The sequence below is a fragment of the Calidris pugnax genome, unplaced genomic scaffold (assembly GCF_001431845.1).
Source record: "Calidris pugnax isolate Ruff unplaced genomic scaffold, ASM143184v1 scaffold102, whole genome shotgun sequence".
Classification (NCBI taxonomy): Eukaryota; Metazoa; Chordata; class Aves; order Charadriiformes; family Scolopacidae; genus Calidris; species Calidris pugnax.
Window position 1 is genome coordinate 1922157 of NW_015090846.1, and position 18134 is coordinate 1940290.

At 50.3% G+C, this 18134-nt stretch overlaps 1 protein-coding gene across 1 annotated transcript in view; it reads left to right on the forward strand.

Moving 5' to 3' along the window:
• The window catches only part of CFAP77 (cilia and flagella associated protein 77), a 63925-nt gene extending 51018 nt beyond the window's left edge, over nt 1–12907 (forward strand). Inside the window, exons 4-6 of the mRNA XM_014942792.1 lie at nt 1317–1419; nt 3036–3131; nt 12704–12907. Coding sequence (XP_014798278.1) covers nt 1317–1419; nt 3036–3131; nt 12704–12772 — 268 coding nt within the window. The 3' untranslated portion in view covers nt 12773–12907. The remainder of the gene's footprint in view (nt 1–1316; nt 1420–3035; nt 3132–12703) is intronic.
• The last annotated feature ends 5227 nt before the right edge of the window (nt 12908–18134 follow it).

An 18134-nucleotide genomic window follows, 5' to 3' on the forward strand; every position in this document is an offset into this window, starting at 1 on the left:
AAAGATTCTCCAGACTGCTAAAAGCTTTCTTCTACTGATTTGGGACCCACTCCTGCCAAAAGCCTCAAAGCACCAGCTCACTCCATGGCAAATGGGCTTTCTCTGCAGAAAACCACCTTCTGGTGGAGCTGGTGGCCCAGCAGTGAGGCCAGGTCCCCAGTGTCTTGCAGTTGGTCCAAACAGGCAGGGAAAGTGCTGCCTTTCTGCTATGGGAGCTGCAGCTGAAGGCACTGAGGGCTACAGGTGGGAGCAGAGCTGGGGCTGATGGCTCCACACCGTCACTGGTTGCTGCTGAGATGGGAAAGATTCCTCCCCAGCAAGACGTGCAAGGCCAAGGACCAACAAAACTTAAGCTCAAGGGCCTCCATCACCCTCAAGCGTTTGCTTGAGGAGGAAGAGAATAGCAGCACAAGCACAGCAATAAGTGATGTGCTGTCCTCAAGGCAAGAACCCTGCCTGGAGCAACAGAATAAATGATGTGCTGTCCTCAAGGCAAGAACCCTGCTGCTGCCAGCGACTGATGAAGTTAAAGTATCCTCACTTGCAAGGAGCAAGGCTCAACATTTTCAGGCTTCAGCTCCACTACAAGCTGGTGAGGTTAATGTCAGCTCAGAGCAGCTGAATGGGACACTGGCCAGCAAGCAACTGCCTTTTATTTTTACTGTTTTTCTAGAATCATGGTCATGTGCAGCTCCTCTCTGCTGCTGTCTCCTCCTGGCCAGGATGCTCCCTGGTACCCTGTTTCAAGGGGCAAATACATCTGGTCTGCACAGCTGAGGCACTAGACCAGGGCTCAACAGTTCATCTCCCCTCTCTGCTGCAGACACCTGACCATCTGCATTGAGGCCATTTTTATCCCTAGTCAGATTGCTTAGGACAGCACCTACTCCTCCCACCCAATCCATCATCGCATCTGTTAGCGGCTTTTTGGTATATCACAGTATTGATATTTTAATAGCAAAAGCAGTCTTATTTTAGCAAAACACTTTGCACCCAGTAATTCTTCCCAGGCAGCTGCCACGGCTGTGTTGGGCTGTGAAGGTCTGCCTTCAGCTGGTCACAGCCAGAGCTGCTCCTCTGAGCTCCAGGGTGGCAATGCAAAGGCTCAGCTCTCTGCTTCTGGACCTTGCCCCATTCAGTGCTTTCATTAACCACCATCAGGTACCAGCTGGAAAATACTCTCCTGGAGCCATAGTAGAGTCCAAGGTTGAGCCACAGTCCACACTTTCCAGGAGCAGAGATATGAGTCAGCACAGGGAGGTTAAGAGAGTCATTAACCCTGGAGATTGTACCATTGTCTTTTCAATGTTTTCCAGGTCTTCCAGTCCCATTTATGACCTCCTCCAACACAAATACAAGGAGCTGTGGATGGAGCAGCAAAGAGCCCGCACAGCAGCCAAGCGAGCGGAAAAGAAAAAGGTGATAATATTCCAGCAGTGCTTTCCCTTGCTGTGCACTGCACTGCACCTGGCATAACCCCCCACTGTCCTGACCCACGATGGATGGACTTCTCCCAGCCATAGGAAGGGCTCTCAGCTGGGAAACATCCTCCCTGACTGTTAGAAGGCTGGTGAAGCCTAACAAATATCAGCTGCTTCCCAGCCAAGATAAGTCCTGGCTTCAGCCAGAGTATGTCCTGTGGGGTGATGCTGTAGGAGTGAGCACCAGATATGCAAATCACACTGTGTGTGCATGAAAGTGCTCTAGTGACAAAAGGGAAGGTGTTTGGTTTTGGTTTTTTTTTTTTAACATATTTTTGTATCTGAAAATATACACCGGAGGTGAGCAAGTTCTCCAGGGCAGCAGTGCTTTGGCCAAGGCCTTTCAAAAGCTTAGATGCTTGTACCACAGAGACACCTTTGAGCTATCATCAACCACCTGCCTGCATCATTGTGCCTCACATCACAGGTCACCCAGCAAAACTCCTAGAATCCATTAAAAAGGAGGCTCTAGTTCTTTTTGCATCGTCACAATAATAAAACACCCTGCTGTAACAAAGAATTAAGTTTCAAATTATCTTTGGTATTTATGTCAGCCTCGTGCCAGGAGCCCTGCAGACTGTCCTTTGGGCAGCATCAGCTCCGCTCAGGTTACCTCTGACAGTGAACAAAACAATGGAACAGCCCACAAATGTTCAAAGGACCAGCCCCAGCTCTGATCCTGCCGTGGTGTGTGGTTGATGCCAGCACCCACAGCAGTTGTTGGAGTGCAACGCTGGGCTGTTAAACACACCAATATTATAATAACATTTAAAAGCAGCCAATGACTGTTTTATTAGTTAATGGCTCAAAGAAGAGTCGAGCTAATATGGTAATGACCAATTTCAATGGGCTTACTGCCATCACAAACCATGCTTTATAGTTGAAGTGCAAGAATACAGTGTTCTTAATTAGCAGCTATTTTATGAATACACAAGCCTGGGATGTTGGAAAGTGCATCCCTACTTTATCTATTAATAACTGATGTTTTTAATCACTAGGATCCCTCCATCAAGTTCCCAAAGCCTGCAGCTACCAATTACTGAATTTAAGCCACACAAACCTACACCCTAGACCACAGAGCAGATTCCCCAGGGTTTCACGCAGTGGGCAGAACATTCACCGGGTACCTGCACTGCCTTGTGCTGGGACTATCAAACCCTACAAGCTGCAATTCTTTGGGAGAGCAGCACACACTGGACAGCCAGGAAGCCCCACCATGGTGAGGGTGCTGGAAGTGACTTTCACAGCTAGCGATGAGCTATTGCTCTAGCTCAGAGCATGGGGCTTCCTGTGGCCAGTGGTCATCTCACTGGGATGCTGTGTAAAACTGACACTCAGAGCTGACACCTGCTCATGTTTTTCTCATCAGTATATTTTAGATATCAATATTAGCTGCATGGACATGAAAAACTACCCAGATCAGGCACTTGTGATCATCACTCCAAAGCGACTTTTAGTCTTTTTCATCCCAGAACCATTACATTGCACGACACCGATGTGATGTCTATAGCTCTGCAGCCATTTCAGCTCATTCTTGTTTACCTTTGGTTACAGAAGGAAAGAACACGTGAAACTCGCACCACATTCCTGCGAAAACACCCACCACCTGCAAAGGAGGAGTCCTTCTGGCACCTGCCCCGCTTGGAGAAGGTATGGAGCACTTGGTTGAACTCAGGGACAACTTCCAACCTTGCCTGCATGCCCTGATAACACCCTTACCACATCATGAAGGTATACACAAGGCTCTTACCTCAGAGCTTCCCGAGACCCAGCCCACAAAATACTCCCATACTGGATGTATTCAAATATCATCTCCTTCTGGACTTCAAGGTGGGACATTTTCTGCAGCCATAAGCTCTGGAGGACAGGCAGCAGTTGCCCAGATAAGGGCTTAATGACTTATTTTCTAACTAGTGTGCATTTCTATGAGCTTCACTAGATAAGAAGCATCTATTTATCTCCCTGGTAGTATGGGGATGGCCTTTGCTCTCTGCTGGTAGTCCCACAACTGCCCTACATGAGCAGGACAGTCAAACCAGAATGGCATTTTGGTGGCCTGCCATTTTATCAGCTCTCACCATAAGTAATTCAATCATACCAGATGTTTCAAGAAGCATTTTCACACCAAGAGTTAGAGCTTCCAAGAAAGTCTGCACTCTTGATACCTCTCTAAGCTACCTGATTGACAATATTCACCCCACGACTGAGCAAAGAGTCTAGCCAGGTTATAGATGTGTGTGACACTTCCTTTAATTGATCCAAATAAGAGCCAAGGTGAAGATTTCTCGTTCTAGCAATGGGATCTAAACATCTCCCTGAATTCCTCTGCTCATCCCACTGTGCTCTGGGGTACTTGTTTGAATTCTGTTAGCTTTGTTTGTGGCCGAAATTACAGGAAAACTTCAAGTGAAGAGCTAGGGGGCATTTTGGGAAGGAAGGGAAAGGAGCTGGGCACGGGGAATGGAAAGGAGACACCAGAAAGTCTGAAAGCACTGAAACCCTGCAGGGAGTTCACATGGCCAAAATCATATCTGGCATTGATAGATACCCCTGCAAAGAGCCTCTCAGCCCTCCACCCCAGCCCTCATTCTGATGGGGTTATTTTTTTTTGCGCCACGCTGTTGATTTTTAACTTCAGTTGCAGAGACTTCCTGAAGCTAATTTACTTGTACAAGTTGGAGAGTTTCAACCAAGAAATGTGTTTTGCACCACCTTGATGTATTCCTCTTACGTCCTGTCTAAGACTGTCCGATTAGCATATGTCAGTAATCATTTATCCCCGCTGCCTGTCAGCACAGAGCTGCTGCTGCGGCTGGTGTCAGGGAAAGAACATGACCGATCGCTGTTAAACAGATTGTGTAAGTCACACGAGATACTGGGGCAAGCCTCCTCTTTAGAGCTCCTCTCACCCCAGACCTTTCCATCACTATTCATTTTTCAGCCTGTGTTTTACTTCATGCTTTCCCTTTTGTTTCATCCATGAGTGTGGTTGGGTTCCTCCCCCAGCCACAGCTTTCAAACCTCCCAGTCTTTTCTTCTCTCTGCCTTTCCCCTTCCTTCCCAGGAGCAGCATCCAAGGGAGGGGGGACAGCTCATTTTGCAGAACCTCTGCAGATTTTCTGTACTCTTCCTCTCTCATTACATTAACCTGGAAGATTTGCCTTGCCCCAGCTGCAGATCTAACAGGCACAGCTGATGTTAGAACTTGGATCGGGAAATTAGTTGTTTGGTTGAGTTTCAGTACGTGGTTTCCTCCATGGAAAAATAAGTTCTCTTGAACATCCATAAGCATTTACCCTGTTAAAAGCAGTAGCAACCCAGAGAAATTTAATGGTTCCCAAAGACATTTGGCAGCCTCCAAACTGTGCTTTAATAGTATCTGTAAAGCTGAGCTCTGGATAGGTGGTGGCAGAACTGTCTTGTGAGACAAACTGGCCTAATCCTTCAACCAAACCCAGGGACTCCAGGAGTCACTCTGTCAATCCTTCCTTTACAAAGGTGACAACAGAGAGCAGTGCTCCAAAGGGATGAGGGAGCTTGTTCTTGTGGTGCTTCTGTCCTCATGAAACCTTTCTCCAGCTCTTCCACAGAGTTGGATAACTACTTGATGGCTTTTTTAAGACATGATGGCCTGCAGAGGCCAGCCATTAGCACTGACCACTCCAGGCATTTCACCAAGACACTGTTTTTAATCCATATAATGCTCTCATTCTGCTGTGCAAAAAGCAGTAGGAAAAGCAACCACAAAAATATCACATTACACAAAGCTTGTTAGCAGACTTTGAACTATTTTTTCATGTGACCTGAGGCTGGTGCAAGGCATGGGGATGTGACATGTTCTCAAGCCACTCATCCTCCTGGTCCCTCAGTCAACCCATCATCTGGCACGATGCCTTTCAGTCTGGCCTGCTCTGGGCCTGGGAGGAGCAATGCAGAGCACCCAGCTACTGAGATGGTTGTGACCCAAAGCAGGGGACAGCAGGAAGATGAGATTTTGTTCCTTTAGACCCATAGAAATCAACAAGGATTTTCTATTCCCATCCTGACCCCTTACAGGGAGCTACAGAAACTGGGTGTGGATGTCACTACTGGCTCTGAACCTGGACTCTCCATTCGGCCTGTGTCCTGGCACTGTGCTGGAGTGTGTGAAAGGAGGGGAAGAGAAGAAAACAAAGGAGCTTTGCCCTCCCCTCTAATTGCCTCTGCTTGCTCCCTGCTTTGCCAGGGCTGCATGACATTACGTAGTCATTCAATCAGGAAAGTATAGACAAATTGACTATATTTTCATTTGGATTTAGGTTTCAGCCCCACTGCTTTAGAATAATGGCCCACACTATTAAGCTAACCGGGTCATTTACAGGCTCTCCCACACCGGGTGATGGCTCCTGCTCTGTGTCTCGCTCTGAAGGACTGACCTGGCGTGTGGTCTCCTGGGCCCTCCAACTCCCCAAGACAAACAGGTCACAGGGAGCCAGTTGTGTCCTGATGGGCAGTTCATTAGGGAAAGTTGTTGAATTTGAGTTGCTTGGGTTTTGGGTTTTTTTAATACAAAACCAAAGAGAAGTTAACTCCTTACTTTCCTCAGCAAGATGCTTCTACTGCCTCCTCTTCCTCAGTCTCCCCAAAAGCCAAATGGCCTCTGCCTTGTTCTGTTTGTAGTGACACAATTCCCAGGATCAGGTTTTGCCAACATGGGTGGAACTGTGCACCAAGACCTCATTTATCTGTAGATGTGGGACTACATTCCCTGGGGACTGTACCTCAAGCAACCAGCATGAGCATAAATAAATACTACTGCCACCGCCCTCATGGGATATGTCCTGTCCCTGTGTCACTCATCACTAGCATCATGCTGGCCCAGGCAGAATGGCATCCCTGGTGTCAACCAAACTCTGAAAAGGATGTTGGTGCCAAAATACAGCATCCCCACACAGCCTTGCCTGTGCCAGCCCAGGATGAGACACCAGCTACCTCCATCTGAATATCTGATAGGCACAATTCAAACCAGTAAGTCAACACCGGCCACTCTGCAATGGACTTCCAAGGCTCTGTCAAGTCCATCCAGAAGGATTCTGGTAGCAACACCTCACGCAGCAGTGATGTAGGACAGAATTCACCCATGTGTCAAAATAGCTCCGTGCACCGTGTGCCACCGACACCCACCAGGGTTTTCCCTTTGCTCATTAGAGAATTCCAGCTGGCACAGACACTCAAGGCAGCTTTCCAGGGAGAATAGTCTTGTTTACTTGACCAAACAGGGGGAGGAAAGAAAATGCAGCAACTTTGGACAACACTTTTGTCAACATGCGCTGCCTTCCCGAGCAGATGAAACGAGCTGCACTCGATGTGCGATATGAATAAGCGATAAGCAATTGACGAGCAAGTGTTCGGGTACCTTGGCAAAAGACTTAATTTGCAACCTGGCACAAAATCAAAGGCTCTGTCAACGGCTGAGCGGCTCTCCTGCGTATGCCTTGCGTTACCTGGGAAAGCTCTGTCAGGTAAATTTCCACTGAAAGTAATTAGAGGAATCCCCACTGTATAAACTTTGCAGCAAAATTCTGGGCTCCAGAATTTGATTCTCACCAGGGATCCGATATCTGCTCACAGCCTGATCCTTCATCAGAATTAACAGTTGAGGTTTAACACGTACACACAAAAAATGTTCCACATTTTTTTTTAATGCCTTACCTCTATTTTTGTCTAAAGAGCTGAACTGACAAGCACAGCTCATGTAATCTTGCAACTGTTGTCTTGTCAGAAAAGCTATAGATTCTGCTTAAATAACCTGGGCTTGATACACACAGCGCATGGTGGGCTGGCTTTTCAGAGACAGCATTTATCCTCCCAGGTCTGAGGGCAGCAAAACTTCATGGAGTTGAAACATTATAAATCTTGTCTCCTGGGACCTAAACAGTACTTAAATAATAATGAGCTTTCAAGAGCTTTCTGTCACCATGGTCCAACCTCCCTTCAGTGAGGATTTTAGCTGACCAAAAAATAAAATAAAAAAATGAGTGTCACCTGATGGCTGGTCAGTACCCCAAGTGACACGAATTGGTGGGTGACAATCAGTGGCCTTCAGTGCTGACCTGCCTACACCAGGCACAAGGCAAAAAGAAAATACAACACCCTGCAGGGTTCCAAATGGGCAGCAGAGACCCAGCTACCCTGGGCACGAGCCCTGTACACCTCTACTGGGACCACAACAGAGATGTCACCTCCCAAACTGCAGCCATTCTGTGGCTAAATGCAGGTTCCAGACCCTAGTCACCATCACTACATTTTCTAGTGGATTCTGCAGGTTTTCTTGTTTAGCCTAACAGTGAAGCTTCCAGAAATAAAATTGCTCAAATCATCACAAAGCATTCCCATGGTCCAGCCTTTCCCAGAGTCCTTTTGCATGTGCCCTGCACTCTCAGCCTCTCCAGCACAGCCTAACTCTGCCCTCTGCCATGCTCAGCCCTTCCTTATGCCTCCCTTCAACACAGTAACCCATCATTCCTCTGCCATTTCTGCTGCTCTCCAACATCTCCAGACTCATACAAGAAAACATCACCCCTCCCTGCACAGCCTTAAGGCCTGGGCCATCTCCAGGGCAGGTTCCACCTACATCCAAGCCCTGGTGTCCAAAGGCAACACAAGTCACTGTTGGCAATCAGTGCCCATTCCCATTATGGAGATATTCACCTGTGAAGGAACAAATCTGAGGTGCTTGCAGCAGGGTGAAGCAACACACACTGTGTAGGGTGAGCCCCTACTATTGCTTTTGGTGCTACCTACTTTTTTGTACATAAATCCACAGAAGTACTTTTTAAATGGACTTGGGGTTTCATTCATGGACCTATTCCGCCTTCTGCCAGGGATGCTATTTACCAACAGACAACTTAGAACAGAATTACTTTTTAAATGGACTTGAGGTTTCATTCATGGACCTATTCTGCCTTCTGCAGGGATGCTATTTACCAACAGACAACTTAGTTTGAAGTAAAACTCTTGCCTGGCATGAAAAGGGTCAGGATTCAAATCTCAGAAACACACGAGGTCCACGTGGAAGCTGCCAGCTCTGGTGTGACCCCAGGATATCTGCCAAGGGGGCCACACGCTGGGTTACAGCTCCAATGGGTTAATTCTCCTCAACTCACACTATTGCCCAGACCAAGTGACCAGTGAACTCCAGCAAACATCTGCAGCCCTTATTTTCAAGAGGAAAACAAAACCTCCCAAATCTCCACGGGGCATTAAATACAGCAGCCAAAAACTGCTGAGCACTTTTTGAAGCCTTCCTGGGTTTGAGGCAAATAAGGACCATTTAGCCCAGACTCCCCTGTCCTGCATTTCCTTGTGTTCTTGGAATTAGAAAGGTGGGGAGAGGAAAAAAAAAAATCAACCCCATTCATTAAACTGGTTAAGCACACTGCCACCAGGAAAAGCCACAGTATTTGTAACCCTAATAATCCAACACACACCTCCAAGCGCAGCTCATCTTGGACAGAATAACGTCTGTTTTAAAAATACCTGCCTCTCTCTAACTTGTCATGGCATTTGTTGACAACCCTATTGAAAGCCGCTCTCAATGCAGCTGTGAAGGATCTTTCAGCACCTCTTTCTCTTTCCTAGACAGTTTTTGAAAGGGAGGGGAGGAAAAAAAAAAAAAAGAAAAGCCATCAATACAGGGGGAAAAAGGCATCAGCAGCCAACATCGGCTGATGAAGCGCCTCACCTGGGCCCCCAGCGCACCGCCTCCAATTAAATCAAAATGGTTTGTTTTTAATGGTCTTTTACACTGACAAGTGGGCTATCATTCCAGGCCTAGAGAGCTGTCAGGGAGCCGAGGCAAATCCTCCGTTGATAATGCCCAATGCTTCCAATTAGGAGCCGAGGCCGCTCCTGGCGCACTAACGATTCCCCAGCCTCCCCCAAGGCCCCTTCGGCGCTGGCTGTTTCGTCTTCCCTCTTCCTCCGCCGCAAATTACTGACACAAAACGGAGGCGCCCCGGTGCCTCCTCACCACGCCGGGCCCCGGCCCTGTTGGATTTAATGAGGCGATGGAAGTTTTTGCGGATCTTTCGCTAAATTCTTTTCTTGTTTGACAGCTGCTTGAGTGTTGACCTTATAAAAGATTTAGTGTTTCTCATTATTTTCTGTCAAGCTTTACAAGTGATAGCTTCACGGAAATCATTTGCATCTCGATGCGCGCGCGCCGTTTTGCGCCTGTACGGGGATGCTCGGCGCGGCGTGCGTCGGTGTGTACACCCTACCTCTCTCCACATTGTGTGTTTTATTCCCTCCTTCCTCCCCCCCACCTTGAAAAAAAAAAATCTACAAACATTGTTGGTTTGTGTTGTTTGGGGAAAAAAAAAAAAAAAAATCTACAAACGTTAGTTTGTGTTGTTTGGGGGGAAAAAGAAAAAAAAAAAACCAAACAGGAGAGGACTTAAGAGGCCCGGGATTTGTTAGACTCTTGTAAATGAGGGAGGTTTTTATAAAGGAACAGAGATTGGTTTCCTGTAAAGAGAGCTCAAGAAAGTGTTTTGTCACCCGCTAAAAGGATTCGATCAAATGGATGATGGAAAAACTAGGCTGAGTCTAGGGGCAGCTTTGTTGTTAAAGTGAAAAATGGTACAAGGCTGTGGAGCTGCCTCCGAGCAGGCAGCAGAGCCAGGCAGGTGCCGGCAGAGGAGCGGGCGCAGCCACGTCTCCCTGCAGCCGAGCCCGGATCCTTCCAGGGCAGGAGGAGAGCCTGGTGCTGCTTATCACTTCAGCCCTTTTCATGGGTTTATTCTCAGAACTTCCCACAAACCATTTAATCCAGCTGTATAATCCACCCCCCCGCAGAAGCTAACCTTACTGACCACCCAAGGGTGCTCACAGCACCCAGCAGCTCCAGCACACGCACCCCAGCACCCACCTCAACGGTGACAAGCCCAACACCAGCAGCACCCACGAAATGCTGGTTGGTCGTCTGGGGTGTGTGCTCTGCTGCCATCAGAGGAGCTCTCTCAGTCTATCAGCTCAGCTCTGCCTTCCCTGTACCAGCTCAGCCTTTCTGCATCTCCCACCCAATTTATTGGCCTTCCATTAACACACCTGCTTCCGCTTGCAACACACATGTGGTTGTATTAATGCCTGACAAAGGATCATTTACAGTCCTCCAACTTAAATCATTAGCAAAACTGAGAAACCCAAATGAAAATAACCCCCAAATACACACTTAGGTTTTAGGAGTGATAAGGTTTTCTTTATTGCCCCTCTAATTCTTTGAGGCAGGCACTGACATTGCAACATCCCAGCTGCACATGTCCTGCAGGTTTTAATTTGTCAATAATAAATGTAAAGAACAGGAAAACATGGCTTCTAATGAGCAGCTGGTAAAGAACAACAGGAAAACATGGCTTCTAATGAGCAGCTGGAAACCATTGCGGCTCCATCATCCTGCAAGGAAAACCACCAAGCTTGTACCTACAAACTGTATTCCTGTCCTGTTACAGCCAATGCTCCACATCCACAATTCAGACAAAATCCTGGCGTAACAGCCCGGAACCACATCAGAGTAATGGTAAAGATCATCAGCTGTCTCTAGAGGAAGTACCTTTGGGTTCATCATTTAAAATATGAATTAGAAGAATCAGAGATGGGGATTCATCACTTGCATTGACTTCTCAACACCAGTCTCTGTCAAAATAAGACCTTTGACCCAAGGACACCCTTATCTTGACTCTAATTACTGGCCTGGGACTAATCCATACTTCTCAACTGTCCCTCATTATGAGGGGGTTTCTCATTTTTTAAAGTAGCACTTGTCCCCTGTCCTACACCTGGTGCTTCCCACTTACTCATGCTGAGGGCAGAAGCTGGCATCCCTCACAACTTTGTCAAGGGCTCTGCTAATTTTAATTACTGCCAGTTGTGGCTCAGTGTGACATTTCTCACCTGGGAGCTTTGTACCAAGACCAGAGTGAACAAACTGCTGTTTCCTCCCCTGTGGCTTCCACTCAGTTCCAGGCAGATATTTCCCCCTGCCCAGTTCCCAGTGCTGGTGGGCAGGGAGCACGATGGAGAAGGCAGAGGCATATTTGAGAGAAGCAGCTCAGCTGTTCTCACCTGCAAGGGCTGAATTTTTCTAACAATCCCATCTCTGAGGGAAAACCTCCTGCATCTGTGATGGGAGGTTGGAGTGGGCCCAGCTGGGGATTGTCCCTGCCAGCTCCCAGGGGCTGCCCACCTACTCCAGCAGCCCTTGCTTGTGCCTTCCCCACCCTTCCCTCCTGCAGAGGGGTTATGTCACTGCTGCTGCTTCTGAGAAAGCAAAAACATCCAGAAACAACTGTCTGAAGTTAGGCACTCAAATGCATATTTAAGTACCTGAACGCCTTCCTCCAGAGAGGGGGAATAGCTAAATACGCTTTGTTTGTCTTGATTAATGAGATCACTAGCAAGCTTTTCAGGGCAAAGACTGCCATGTATTTTTTTTACATATGCAAAACCTGACATCCAGCCAGCCTGAGCAGGGTGGGGGAGGCGGGAGGCAGCTCAGCACATCCACAGGAGGCAGATGGATGGCACAAGGAATTGTGTAGGGGCAGGTAAAGCCCCTGGGCCCCCATGGCAAACCCACTCCATCCATGAAGAGACTCCCACATCTGAGGAACTCTGCCCCTGCTGCACGGGTTTGCCGCATGCAGCTGTGTCTAAACCCACTATTCACCCCAAAGGGCCCCTGGACCTTCTCACTTCCCCTTTGTTTATTTGTCAGGGGCATTTTTTCACCTCCTCCCCACCTCAAAGGTGATTCCTGGGAGAGGCTGCTCATGTGTTTGTTGGGCAAGTCATGCACAAGTCCCTGACCCCAGTGGGGGCTTCCCTGGGAGCTCGTCCTGCCCCCCTCAGTGAAGCACACAAGTCCTGTGTCATAGAAAACAAGTCATATATATTTCAGGGTCCATCTTAAACCATGCCAGCATCTGAAAACATCAGACAATCAACACACCATAATAAGACTGCAGGACCTTGTTACTACAGCAGAATAAGAATCTCCTGAAGTCAATCAGAAAAGTAGTCCTCATTTTAAAGAGGTTAAGTGTTTAACTTCAGATGGAGCAAGGTCTCCCAAACAGGCAAAAAAAACCTTGTGCTGATCTGCAGTCTCTTCCCTGTTTGTGCTACAACCTATTTTCTTTGGCCGGCTGTAACCAATCCTCTCTCTGCTCCTTTCCTTATAGGTTGGGCCTCATCTCAGTACTTTTCCAGACTGTGACGCTCGTAAAAAGGCATTCAGTGCCTCCCATTGAGAAGTGCCTGCAGGACGAGGTCCCCTTCCCCAGAGCATCCACCCAGCGAGACCGCAGCACTGCTGGACACCACAGCCCTTAGACCCTGCCATAGCCATATCTCTCTGCTTTTAAAAAGTTATGCTAATGCAGGTATAGCCAAATATATCATAAATATTGAGAGGAGTTATTCTGTCTCAGCCTGTTCATTGCTTCACGTCAGATGCACAACACCTTACCCTGTCTGATTACCATGATTCTCATCATGCTTAAGGTAATAACACACACACCAGGAGCAGGACAGTGTTTGCACCAGTACAGCCCCACAGGGAAAGCAGGACAGTTGCCTTCGCAGCCTGTTCCAAATAAATATATTTAAATGCAACTATATCTGAGTCAATATCAAGTCTATAATATCTCATAATCCATTAGTCCTTCCCATTTCGTTGCCAAATAAGTTTCCCATCAGTGCCTGATTCAGCAAAGCTCTTGCCCATGTGAAGGCACCCAAACACCTGCTTTAAGCACTTGGCCGAATTGACACCTCACCACAGAGCGATGCCTTCACTTGAAGATAGTCCCAGCCAGTTCCACACTCACCCTCAAATGCTGCTGGTGGCCAGTGTCCCTCAGAGCTGAGCCTCTCCAAGCAGTTGCCAAACAAACTCAAACTCCATCAACACCAACTCAACATCACAGCACCCAGACCCCAGCATGGTCACCAACAGGTGACAGCAGAGGCTCAGACAGGTACCAACACATATAAAAACCATCACCTCCCAACAGGGCACTTCATCTTAAGAATTAATACCATGCTCCAAGGGGGTGACATCTGCCATCTTGGGCAGCCCCAGCACCAGGAAGGAGCCAGTCACAAGCACACCAGAGTAGATGTGTGGGTAGATGCACCCAGCATGACTTTGCCCCACATGTCTCAGCACTGGGGCTAGCCCAGCCCTCCTACACAGACCCACCAGCAGCCAAGGAACATGAAGAAGCCATGCTGAGCCCAGGGCTTGTCTCCCCTCACCTGATTTCCAACCAAACTTTTAAACCCTAAACCTCAAAGAACAGAGTCTTTCATAACATCAAACTCTGTTGCTCAAGACACAAGAACAAAATGAACTGCAGGGGCAGTTTTTCCTACCTCTCCCAGGACAAGGAAGGCTCCACACCATCTGATCTGGCATTTCCAGCACCCTCTCCTTAGGGGCAGCTTGTGCCTCAACCTGCCCTTTATATAACGAAGCAGCTGTAAGAAACTCCACCCTGCCCACACCTGAGCTGAGGGAGGAAAGAAATCACCTGCTTCAACACCAGGGAAACCCTGGCATTTAGTTCTCTCTTTTTAGTACAGGTCACTAAATAAAACCAATTTAAAATAACGAGGAGGACAAGAGTAGGGTTTGCCATGCTGGCAGAGGTGGATTATAACAAGAGACCTTTCCCACCTCCCCACGGGGGAAGAAAGCTGGCCCTTAAAATGGCTCGTCTTGCTAAAAATGACACTGTTATGAGTGTGTGAGAAGCCCAGGCAGGAGGTTTTCCCTGCTGCCTGGCAGGAGCCAGGTCCAGCCCTTGGTCCAGTCACAGCATCTGTGTCCCCCTGCAGCAACTGCCCAGGTCCCTGGGGTGTGCACAGGGCAGGAAGCATCTCCAGTGGGTCCTGCATCCCTGGAAAAGGGCTGGCAAACACACACAGTGTGAACCACGTCCATGCAGACTGATTCGGGATGGTCTAACAAGCCACCAAAAAGACCAGAAACCCAAAAAAAGCAACAGCCGAGTCAAAGAAAGCGTGTTCAGGAGGAGACATCACTCCCTGGGGCTTGTAGCCGACAGACCTGCCCCCCTGCGCCCTGAAATCCTGGGCAGAGTCCCCAGGTGCCACCTCGGACTCGTCCCCATCGCGGCCACCGCCCCCAGCCCGTGGCCGAGCTCACTGGGGGGCACAACCAAGACGCAAACCAGGTGTGTGTGTCCCCCAGTCCCTCCTCCTACCCCGGCCATGCCGGGGGAGCCGGTTCCCGGGGTCCCGACCCTCCGCGCAGCCCCCGCCGCCCTCCGGTACCGGACGCTCCTTGTCCTGCAGTGACACCCACCGGTAACGGGGGTTTTAACGCCGCTGCAGGTTCCCCACCGCCGGGCCCTGCTCCTCCCCGGCACTGCGACCCTCCGCCTGGCTGTCCCCACCGCTTTCTGCCGTGTCCCCCACCCCGACCCGCCCTGCCCTTCTCTCCCTCACGAAGACCCGTTCCTTTGGTTACCGGAGCATCCCTCCCGCCTGGGCACAGCCCTCCCGAGCACACAGCTTGGGTTCAGAGAGAAATTCATACAACAGCCCCCGGGGATTTTCATCCCCAAGCCAGACCCTTTCAGGATACTGGTCTGTGCGCCACCAGCAGATATTTCTAGACTAACTCTTGCTCCCAAAGCTGTCAGTCCTAGAGTCAACCCCAGGGTGCGACTGGGGCTTGTGAGGAGGCAACTGAAGAAGCAGCTGGCATCAGGGGGCTCCTCTTTTCTAGTGCCTGCCTGTGTATTTGTGAACAGAAGCAGCCTAGGAAATGGTTTTTAAGTGCAGACGGGCACAAGGAAGGCGATGTTGTTGTCTGTACACAGGATTGCCCACCTGGGCTGGGAGCCACAGAAAAAATCATTGGATGCCATTTGTCCAGGGTCCAGTGATGTAGGAGGACACCACATACAGGGAGAATGGGGCACGTCTCTGCCTTGGGGAGACTAGCTCTGAAACAACTTAATAATAATAATGTCAATAATTCATATTAATTAATGTCAGCCACACTGACACTAGAACATGAGTAGCAAGTGCATCTGTAGCTGCTGGGAGTTCCAAGTGTGGTCTGTGAGTGACTGTGTCTGTCCCCAGGGCCTTGGCTGGGGGTAGCAAAATATAGTGTCTGCTCAGGAATGAGGATTGGGCCCCACATACACATTCCCCAAAATCTTGCACAGCATCAGTGAGTGGATCTGATCTGGAAACTTCCTTGTGGTTGGTTGAAGGCAGATGCTTTATTCAAGAGAAGGAAATACAGCAGCAGATCCACCAACCCAAACCTGTCCCTGCATGGCTGATCCTTTTCTGGTCCTTTTCCTGGTCCTTTTCCTGGTCCCAAACCCAACCTCAGTGCTGGTCCTGGTCCCAGTGCCGATCTCCATCCCAAATGGGACCTACTGGTTGGAGAGGAAGGCTGCCAGACCCCATGAGACACCACAGTCACACCGCAAAGAGTTGGGAAACCCCATCCAGGGCTCTGTCCCGTTTCTTACTGGAACCAGTTCCTGCACATCTGTAGCTCTGGTCCAACCCAAAGCAACACCTGGCCCAGCCTTGGCTGGGGAGGCAGATGCTGCAAAACTGACCCCCCCCAGCAGACCAGGACCCTTCAGCCTGTCCCCCCAGTCCCTGGCACTGGGCAGCACTTCTGTACTGGGAGGGAATCGGGGCCGAGCAGCAGCAGGGATCCTTCACCCAGGGACAGGGAGGACAAGCAGCCTCCAGCATCAGGCGTGTCACCCCCCCAAGGGTGGGGGCAGGCTGCCACCGGGGCTGATGCTGATTTTTGTCCCGGTTTTATCCTCCTATAAGGCTCTTTTGTTCCGCTGAAATCCTGATTCCAAACCCACTCCTGATGCCAGCCCTGCTCCCTTTTCTGGTCCTTTTCCTGGTCCCAAACCCAACCTCAGTGCTGGTCCTGGTCCCAGTGCCGATCTCCATCCCAAATGGGACCTACTGGTTGGAGAGGAAGGCTGCCAGACCCCATGAGACACCACAGTCACACCGCAAAGAGTTGGGAAACCCCATCCAGGGCTCTGTCCCGTTTCTTACTGGAACCAGTTCCTGCACATCTGTAGCTCTGGTCCAACCCAAAGCAACACCTGGCCCAGCCTTGGCTGGGGAGGCAGATGCTGCAAAACTGACCCCCCCCAGCAGACCAGGACCCTTCAGCCTGTCCCCCCAGTCCCTGGCACTGGGCAGCACTTCTGTACTGGGAGGGAATCGGGGCCGAGCAGCAGCAGGGATCCTTCACCCAGGGACAGGGAGGACAAGCAGCCTCCAGCATCAGGCGTGTCACCCCCCCAAGGGTGGGGGCAGGCTGCCACCGGGGCTGATGCTGATTTTTGTCCCGGTTTTATCCTCCTATAAGGCTCTTTTGTTCCGCTGCCCCGATCCCAGCCGGCCCCGAGCCTGCAGGGCCGAGGGCAGGAGGTGTTGGGGGCCCTGACTGTGCCGCTGCCCGACAGCTGGCAGCCGGGATTCACGGGGGGGTGTGGGGGGGCTCTCCCCTCCTCGATCGCCTCCAAGCTGCCGGCCAAGGGCGGCTTTGGAAGAGGGACAAGATGCAGCTGCCTGCCCGAGAAGGGGGAGAAGAGGGGAAATCGAGTATTTGAGAAATAATCAGCGACAGCGCTTCGAAGTGTCGCAGCTTCACGCATCCGGGTGTGGACATTTTCCTCATCTCCGCGGCGAAGGGTCTACCCCCAGGAAAAAAATCTAAATAAACCCCCGAGGAGGCAGGAGCCAGTCTGACCGGGAGGAAGGTGGGAGACCTGCGTGAGCCGGTACCTCTCCAGCTCGGGAGATCGACAGCAGCAAAATCCCCCGACGGGGCGGGAGGGAGGAAACTTGGCGCCTCCGGGAGAAACGGGCAGGGAGCGGGCAGGGCGGGCAGTCCGGGCTGGAGCTATCGGGGTTTTATTTAAAACGGGATCGACGGCAGGAAAAATCCGCCCTGTGAGCGGTCCCTTCCCAGTTGCACCAGTAGGTACCACCGCTGGGCGCTGGGAGAGCGGGAAGAGCGTTCCCGGTTGTGCCGCGGCGGGCGGGGGAGGATGCCCGGGGCCCGCCGCTCCGGTAGCGCTGGCTGCCCGCCGGCCCCGCGCCCGCCTGCGCTAACGGACCTCTCCGCTCCTTCACAACCCATTTCGAGGGGATTCAACGAAATTCGCAGCTCCGAGGCTCACTTCGGGCTCAGAGCGGCCGCCTTTGCGCTGGGGCTTCGGGGAGGGTTTCGGTGCTTTTCCTTTTCCTTTTCCTTTTCTTTTTTTTTTTTTCTTTCTCTTTTTTTTTTTTTTTTGGAATTCTAACGCCCAGGAAAACTTTCGCTGCCTGGGAGGGCCCGGCAGATCGGCTAATTGCGGGGGGAGGCGAGGAGAAAGCAGCAGCCCCTCGACATCCCCCTCCCTCCCCCCTTACCCCCCTCTTCCCGCAGCTAATCACCCCATTACGAGCCCCATCAGCGGGATAATGACAGCAAAAGAGGGCGGAAACCGCCCGGAAAGCGCGGGGATCCGGGCGGCAATTAATTCCCGTTAATCAAGCTGCAAGGTGTCGCCGGCGGGGGAGGGACAGCCCCCAAAA